This window comes from Seriola dumerili, unplaced genomic scaffold (genome assembly GCF_002260705.1).
Source record: "Seriola dumerili isolate Sdu_G_001 unplaced genomic scaffold, Sdu_1.0 BDQW01000478.1, whole genome shotgun sequence".
NCBI lineage: Eukaryota > Metazoa > Chordata > Actinopteri > Carangiformes > Carangidae > Seriola > Seriola dumerili.
Window position 1 is genome coordinate 1,086,166 of NW_019174733.1, and position 9,168 is coordinate 1,095,333.

At 40.9% G+C, this 9,168-nt stretch overlaps 2 protein-coding genes across 2 annotated transcripts; both read right to left on the reverse strand.

Moving 5' to 3' along the window:
* Window positions 1–1,267: 1,267 nt before the first annotated feature.
* Window positions 1,268–3,685, reverse strand: ffar4 (free fatty acid receptor 4). The gene is made up of 3 exons (XM_022763494.1): window positions 3,146–3,685; window positions 2,921–3,052; window positions 1,268–1,654 (listed from the first exon to the last, which is right to left on the reverse strand). The coding sequence occupies exons 1-3, from the start codon at window positions 3,683–3,685 to the stop codon at window positions 1,268–1,270; spliced, it is 1,059 nt and encodes a 352-aa protein (XP_022619215.1).
* Window positions 3,686–5,187: 1,502 nt separating this feature from the next.
* On the reverse strand, window positions 5,188–8,813 carry LOC111235158 (centrosomal protein of 55 kDa-like). Its single transcript, XM_022763495.1, has 9 exons — window positions 8,661–8,813; window positions 8,270–8,482; window positions 7,477–7,542; window positions 7,073–7,223; window positions 6,681–6,807; window positions 6,399–6,588; window positions 6,212–6,286; window positions 5,774–5,896; window positions 5,188–5,316 (listed from the first exon to the last, which is right to left on the reverse strand). Exons 1-9 carry the CDS (start codon window positions 8,811–8,813, stop codon window positions 5,188–5,190), a joined length of 1,227 nt encoding a protein of 408 aa, XP_022619216.1.
* Window positions 8,814–9,168: the final 355 nt, after the last annotated feature.

Sequence of the window (9,168 nt, forward strand, 5' to 3'; positions counted from 1 at the left end):
AATTACTTATGGGGGATTTCCTGAATCTGCATGATGACATATCGAGATCACTATCTCATCTCTGTCTCTCTCTCTAAATATACTGTGTATACTTAGTTGTCAAAGTAACATTCAAAATACTATTGACTCATTTAAAAAGTAGCCAACATTGTAGCAGAAAAGACACGCTGTATGAATTCAGGGGGATAAGGATAATAGCATAACAATAACACCAGGCAAGGACGGTCAGAGGAGCCATTGACCACTTAATAAAAGCTGTGTTTAAGTGTCTTATGTTGTCTGAGAAGCTTTGTATGACAGTAAGTGATTTGAGGAGGGAAATCAGATCCTACAGAGGGCAGGAATGTATTTGAAAAACTTATGTTTAGCATCAGTTATGAATGATTTGATGTCATGCTACCAAAATAAGAAAAACAAGGAAGCCATCACAGAAGTGATATTATGATACAAGATGAAAAAAAGACTGCACCCCCGCTGGTCAATTCAGAACAAGTACAGACAGCCAGCAGTAATGTGGTCTAATGTCTAACTAACGCCTCCAGAGAGAAATGAGTGTTTATCTCACGAGCCTGGCTTTCCTGGGTTTTCCTATGCAGCCACACTTAACCACTGACAGGATTACGTGGGATTGTTAACTGTTGTTTGGAGTTTAATTACTCTTGTTGACAAGCAACCTGAGTGGTGCGAGGAGGCAAGTTCTTTCTTATTCCAGATGACTAAAAAGGAAACAACACGACTAAACAAGGCACTCCAAATCTTTGCACAAACATACTTAAAACTGAATTTATATTAGTCAGTTTATTGATTCATTTGCTGCCAGTTTCTAAACAGCTGATTTACTCATGGCATTTTAAGGACTAAAACACTATTTAATGGAGTATATTATTAGTGTAGATTATTAGAGTATTTCAGATAATAAAAATCTGTGCTGTTACCACAACAGATAACAGACACAACAATTACTGTTTGGCATTTCAGGGTAGGATTCATTTTTGTAGACTGAAAATAAATGAGTGAAAATAGCAAAAAATAAAAAATAAAAAAAATAAAAGGGTAATATTATTATTAAATGAACTATCTTTACAGTGTTAGCACTTTCAGTCTTAACGCACCAGCTCAGGAGTGCAACAAGCATGAGATCAGTTCATCTTCCATGAGAGGAATACGTGCATGTATATATGTCTGTCAGTGTCACCAAAGGTGTGGAGAGCATGTAGTACACGTCATGTCACTTTGAATCCACTATTTGATGAAGCAATCACAATAATCATGGATGCATCCCTCGCCTTTGACCACTGCCACCAGGCTCTTTTCGCAGAGGCACTACAGCAGAGCCACAGCAGAGCTTACGCCAGGCGTTCTTGAACTGACAGACTGAGTAGAGGATGGGATTGAGGGCTGAGTTGGCCAGTGTGAACGTTACCACCCAGAAGAACATGGTAGAGGAGATGTACAGGTGGCCCAGGAAGTTTCTGGCGAGAATGAGGAAGGTGTTGATGAAAATAGGGCTCCACATGATTAAGAAAGAGAGCACAAGGACCAGAAGAGTGCGGAAGAGCTTCATATCCTGGCGCGAGACGTGGTACTCAGTAGACTCAACAACTGGGGGCTGACTGTCTCGGGTTCGGAGCCTTCGCCTACAACTCTTAGCGATCTGTAAAACAAATAATATTACATAATACTGGCATCCTGCACTTTGTGACATCATATGAGCAGCTACGCAACCCAATTGATTTACATGTGGATTTATATATGGGGTTGAGATCCTTTATGTTTGTCTTCAATGTGTCTCAAACATCCATAAAGTCTTTTCAGAGCTAAAATCAATGTGTGGCATCTCAGAATCCTTTTCTATTGTCTGCATCATGTTAATGTCCACATTGGTAGAACTGGTTGTCCAATGCAGTATTGACAGTCGATAGTGCGAAGCTTTGAACCCACACACACCATTTTCAGCTTCAGTAATTAACAAAGCACATACACATCTGACAAAGCACACACACATCTGTTAGCAGACTGGCAGAGGCATGACTCATATTCACGGCGGGTACAAAGAGAAAGGTGAGTATGCCTGTAAATAAATGGGTTGGCATGAGTTGCTGAGTGAATGGTTAATGCAGGTTTCTTAACACCATTTTTTTTAACATTATGTTATTATTATTATTAAATGAATCATTATTAAGACAGTAGAGCAAAAGTACATATGTGAACAAAGTCAAATTGGGGCCAAAAAGAAAAGGGAAGCAAATATCAGTCATCATTCTACAATGATGAGTCTAATGGACCCAAATGTTGCTTCCTTTTCATTTATTTCATCCTCTTTTCACCTCAGCTTCCAAGTTTTAAAGGTTAGGCTGCCAATATTCTATATTCTTCTTATTGTCGACAAAACCAACAATTAACTGATCCAACTAAAAAGTATTACCAGTGTAGCCAGAGCGTGGTGTAGCTGTGTGACACAATGTTGTCTAAAAACTATTAAAAAACACTTTCTTGGAAAAATTGTTTTCAGGTAATCCCACATACCACAACCTGCTGCTGTAAATCATCACTACAGCACCAAATGTGTATTAATCCACAGCTGAAAACAGTCCCCAACACATTCACAATTTACAGCTGTTTGAGTAACGTGGCCAGCTGTTTTGGGAAGTTACTGATCCTTTTTTTTAAACAAATAAAACTATGTACTCATGGCCCATTTTTAAAGATTTACATCTTCAGTGGGAATGCATGGGTTGAAAGTTGTTAAGTATATGCAGACAGATTTTAGTGTTAGTCTTTCCAAGGCATTTGTTGACAGTAAGAAAAATACAGAAAGCGTTATTTTTTTGAAACTGTGACTGAGATTCCATCATTCTTTAAACTGTCCCGTCCTCCACTTCCTGACACTTTTGCCAGTTTAAAAGTACAATAAACCCACCTGTAATATTTTGCTGTAACTGACCACAATAATGAGTCCTGGGAGAAGGAAGCACAGGGCGCTGAAGGATACATTCCACACAATCTCTCCAGTTGTGTCAGGCCACTTGAGAGTACAGATATGTACACGTTCCTGTGGTGAGATGACAAAAATATACAGAAAAACATACATTAATAGCGGGGACAGGGGCGGAAGCTTTCCTTTCATCCATTGATTCATCCATACTTGCTCAGGGAAATCCACTTCCATCACAGTGAAGAACAAACTGAGGGGTAAAGTGGTGAGTGCAGAAAAGGCCCAGATGAAGACGATGGTGACGGTCACCATTCTGGGGTTTAGGGTGGGCACCGTCTGCAGCCGTAGGATTGCCTGGACCCTCTCCACACTGATGGAGGCCAGGGTAGTGATGGTGACACAGCCGCTCATACAGATGACATACAGCACAGTGCGACAGGCCATAAACCCCAGCTTCCAGGACACGGTCCAGCGCACTGCCACTATCAGTGGGATCATGCTGACAAACAGCAGGTCGGCCACAAACAAGTTGAGGGTCAGGATGGTCTTGTTGGCCAGCAGTCGGCGTTCCCAGGTTACCAAGGCTGCAGCTCCCGCATTCGCTGCCACGGACACCAGGAAGACAATGGAGATAACCAGGGTCTCGACAGTGGTAGCCACTACATGATCAGAGTGGTGTAACTCAGAGAAGAAGGAAAAATATGTGAAGTTTCTCAAGTGGATTAAGTGAGTGTGAGGGTCAAAATCCATAGAGGCTGAAAAGATATTTAGATCTACGATGCAAACTGAATTCGCTGAGGTGACTGCCAGATAACAGAATAGGGAACAAAAGCTGATAAGTGGTACAAGAGAGGAGGAGGAGGAGGAGGAGGAGGAGGGCTAGAGGGTGGTGACTAACCTTTTTGATGCTGTTTGCTCCAGCTGCAACCTGTAGGGATGTCAAACATTACAAGATGTTCTTTGTGCTCTTATCCCCTGCGACCTGTGCTACTTCAGTGCCATGTTATTTCAGCAAAATTTGCACTTTTCTAACATCAAACACAGCTACACTTGCACGGTGTGGATCCTTTCTTGTGGAACGGTTCTTGATTTAATTACAACACGCTGCACTTTGTTGTCCACTGATTATTTTGAGACTTCCCTGTGGGTTAATCCAAGTTCTAATCTTCAATCTTTGCCCCTGTTGAACAGTAATACTGTGTAAATGACAAATTAGCTGTTGAGATCTAATTAGCAAGACACCGCTTTTATTTACTCTGCATAAGATTACCAGGTTTACAGTACTTCCTGAGTAGTGATACTGTAATTGATCAGAGGCTGTCCTACAAACAGGCTTTTCTTCTCGTGCAAACCCTGCAGGGGTTACCTTAGAATCTACCTTAGAAATATCTATTTTACAACTAAAAAACATCCTCCTTTCTCTGACAGTATTTTTGTCATGTCTGGTGTTAATAATAATCTACAGGGCTCTAGGAGAAACACCCTCTTGGCTGGCCTTGAGTTTTGCCTCTCAGACAGGCTAAGCTCATATTCTAACTTTCCATGAAGACGATTCCATATGAAATGTTCCTGAAAGGTACAAAGACTTAAGAGGTGTCTAAACCATATTATCACTTTTTCTAAAGCTGTAAGGCTAGGTCAACCCTTGGTGTCATGTTCCCTTTCAAAGCCTCCGTCACTGCACAGACTCCCCATATTGTTGGTTAGCAATACTAATCCATGTCTTTAAATAGTACAGGAAGGGGATTTACTTACACAAGCTGTTTTGAGCTATTCATCTGGTTTGAAGTGCGAGACCTGAAGGGACACGGACCTACGGCAGCATGATTTAATAAAGTATCACACAAATTGTCATTAGCTGTTCAGGTAGTTGGTCATTAACTGAAGTAATTCAAATTTTGACTTGGTAATGACGCTAGATGAAAAGGCAGGGAGTCACCAAAGCCAGTAAAATGTCAAAATGACAAATGTCAACCTCAAAGTGGTGCAAGAGGAAAGGTCAGGGGATCGCCCAAATCTTCATCTTTCAGGAACCATGAATGTACCAGTACCAGCAATACATTAAATAGTTGAGATATTTCAGCCTGGACCAAAGTCCTGACCGACACACAAACATTGCCATCCCAAGAAATCAAGAATTACAACATCAGCAACTGAACATTGTAGTTTATTAAGATAACTTGTACCTCTGGTTAAACAATATGGATCGAAATCAATCAAGATAGTGAACTAAATGAAGTTCGAGACTCAGCTCAGTCGAGACAGATTTCCAGGTGGTTAATCAGTTCTCGGTAGTGACTGGCAGGATACTCGGCGCGGCAGCCGGGACACTCCAGGTAACTTTCATTCAGCAAGCTGCCCTGAGTGGAGGATATCGGGCTCTGGGAGGGAGGGTGTGTCACTTCACACGAGTTGCAATCTTGCTGGTCTCTCTAATGCAGTAAAAATAGAGTCATCTGTCAGATATGGATAATACGACTCTGATTCTGGCTCATCATCATTCTTAACAGACAAAACTTAAAGCTGCACTAATAAATATCTAGGATATCCTAGGACCTGTCAGTGAAAACATTCTAAAAACTGCTGTACACAACCAGCTCAACACCTAAAACAGACAGACAAAGTTGGAGAACAGCAAGAGAATATAGTTGAACGTTTAGCAGCTGAAGAGTTGGATGTTGCCCTCAGGAGTTAGTGGAGATCCAAACCGAGCTAAAGGGAGAGTGAATATTCGGCTTGAATTCGTCAGGATGTGTAAATAAGCAATTGCTCCCCATAAAAACTTTATTAATACAGCTTTAAGTTTCAACCCGAATACTAATTACAAATCATGCCAACCTTTGACTGTTTTGTCACATGGCCTTCAGCTTTTTTCAGTGTCTTCAGGACTCTCACCATTTGCTTCTTTAAATACGAACAATCCTGCCTCTCATCCTTAAGGTCTTGTGAAGAAATGTTGATCTAAAATTTAAAAAGTTAGCACTGCAGTCAAAGCTATAATACTTTAGAGGTGTGGGTGGCATATTTTTCAGATAAAAAGAATTCCTTTGCTTATGTGAGGACTGATTTTCCTTTGGAAAGAAAGCAAAGAGGTAAGAAAGTATGGCATGCTCTTGTCAAGCCTCCTCAAAGTGTAATTAACCTGTGCCATCATTAAGAGTTGGCGGATTAGCAACATCCCTCAATTTCGAGCTAATACTAAGGATTTATTTCAGCAAGGAGAATAAGTTACCAAATCTAAAGACGGTTCATACAAAGTGAGTGTGCCTGTCATACCTGTCGCTCCAGATCTGCCATCTTTTCTTGGTCTGCATGATGACGATTTAACATATACTTCTGAAAGAGATTTGCCTGAGAAGAGAGAAGTTTACTTTTGATTTGGTGGCTTTTTTCCTTTGTATGATGAAGGTAAGATTTTTATTTTTCCTAGTCAGTGAAAAAAAAAAGTTAAACAAAGACATACCTGCAGCTCAAAGTTAGCTGACCTGCGCTTCTCTGCATCCAGTCTGCCCTGGAGGTGTTTTCTCTCATCTCTTAGCCGTTGCGCTTCATCCTCAGACCAATGAAGATCTTCCGGTTCATTTTTACTGCTCATTTTTGCAGAATGCAGCTGCTGCTTGAGCTCCTCCATCTCCGTTTCCCTTTCCCTGTGCCTACACATCAATCGGTCTGTCATCTAGCTGACTACCATCCTAACCTTCTCCAACTTTGAACGATACCATTTTTTTTTTTACAGCAGACATACCAGTTTTGCAATGTTATCACGTTCTGGTGGGTGCTGCTGGCCTTCTCCCTGAGCACGACCAGCTCATCTTTGGCTTTCTGTAAGAGTCTTTCATAGTGCTCCTGCATCTGGCGTATTAGCTCCTTCTCTATAATGCAAAGCAGACGATGAATGAAAATAAAACTTAAAAAAGAGAGGAGGAAATTACACATTCACCTACACAATCAAAGATGTTAGGTAGACCTTTACATATGCACCATGTAGTAATAAAACACGATTATGAAAATGCAGTGCAAGGCCACATACTGTCATAGCGGGCTACTCCAGGGCAATCTCAATATCTTAAAAACCTTATTGTGACAGTCTGTTGCCCCAGTGTCGAGTGCCCACTGCCCACTGGCCCTCTGGCTCACCATCTGAATGCTCTTCATTGTGCTGCTTTGAGCGGGCCTGATTGGCTTCGTTCAGCTGCTTCTCCAGCCATAACATTCTGGCTATAATAGCCCTCACATAGGCCTCTCTCTGCTGGTCATATTCCAGCCACTGCTTGTTCTTCTCCAAGGCCTCGGGGGGATTTAAATAAAAGAATGAGAAGCATATAATAGAGAAAGACAGAAACAGAGCTGTGCCAGGGGGATGGCTCCAAAGCACAAACACTCAGCAAGACATGTGCACTGTACACAGACACACGTTCTTACTGACGAACCAATGCACACACACAAAGTAGAAACTAAAACAGTAGGTGGATTAGATGTTAATGGAAATATAAAAACCGAAGAGACCCTTTCAAGCTGTGTGGCAACAACAAGGCGCTTACATCTCTGAGGTGATTTTGGAGCTCTGTTATGCTGGCGATGGAAGCCTGTTCATCTGTCTTGGAGGCCTAACAGACAACAGTAAAATACAGTATAGCCTTACACGTATGTGAATGAACAGCTGACCATGTTATGACAGTGTTTGGTTCTCTGCAGTATCTAGAATTTCACTGTGATGGCATGCTCTGCAAGAGGAAGTTTGTTTTAATGGAGAACAGTATTTCTCCTCTAAATGGAAGACTGACATTTATAAACAAGTGCTGCCATCTAGTGGTATACAACTGATAAGAGACTAGAGGAGATTTGTGAATCAAACTTCTGAAGTAACATTACCATAGACCTTCTTCACAGGGGACATTTTGACATGTCACAGCAGGAAAACCACACTTGGGAATGATAAAATTAATGATGGCTGAATTCCATTAATCAAAACTGGTTTATTGGTCTTGATATTGTACATGCTGGCTCACTATAACACTGTAAGGGCTTACTGAGGCCCTGTAGCTTTTCCAAATCATAATCTCTGCTTTGAAAATGAGCTATTATGTGCTACCACTCTGCACCTATAGTAAAAACATCAGTTTTTACTGTGTAGCACCTAGTATTAATTGTAGAAGTGCCAAATATGAATTGTAAGAGGCACATTTATTTGATAAAGTAACATCTGTTGTGATTTCCATGATTAAATATATATTGTGTATCTTGTGTCCTGCTTGTAAATATGTAATATATATATTGTATATTTCCCTCAGTATAGCAGTCACTTAAACACAATAAAAATGAGCCCTGCTTTACCTTCTTCCCTGTAACTTTGTTCTCAAGAGATTGACACCTAGTTGAGACGCTCACAATCTTGTTCTTGATTTCTTCCACCTCTCTGGCGGTAGCGGATATTGTCCTCATTGATGCTACGCCAGCCAGGTCCCCTCCTTTCTTACTGAACTGCTCTGATGGCAAAGCAGTCTTCTCATCTTTCTCCAGCCTTACAGTTTCAAGAGAGAGGAACTTCTGCCAAGGGATACAGATGAAAAGGTGGTTTCACTAATACTCAGCTACAATAAAGCACTACCCTGAGTAAAGCAAACAGCTGCAGCATCATCAGGTGGAGTGTACAGTACAGAGTGAATAACCTTGGCTGGTTGATTCACCCTAGGTTAACACTGAGTAGTTGTTTGACTAAGTTTACCTCCAGTAGCTTGTAATGTTCTGAATGCTGGCGAGACAAGTCAACCAGGGTCTTCTTCAGATAGGCATTCTCCTTCCTCAGGCTGCTGACAACCACATCAGGCTCAGAGTAGCGCTTTTTCTTGAGGAAACTTTTATTTTTGGAGGATGCCATCTCTGTTTCCTGTTCACAAATATTACTGACAAAATTAAAACATCACAAACGTCAGAACAGACAGTTTCAAACAAATACATTCTGAATGGGACCAAGTTTTGCTGATATTTGCAATCTCAGCAACTGAAAGCTGAAGAGAAAGGAAAAAAAATATCTTTTACAATTAGACCAACAATGAAGAAGTCTGCAATAAAGCTAATCTTTTAGTGTTGAGTTCCTGTTGACTGTCAGAGAGGCATTGATTCAAAACTCAATGGTATGTTAACATAATTTTTTTGCAGAGTTGTATTTCACTGGATATTCAACTGGATTTATATATTGAAAGGTGTCTGCTGTAACTGAAATTTTCTGAAGC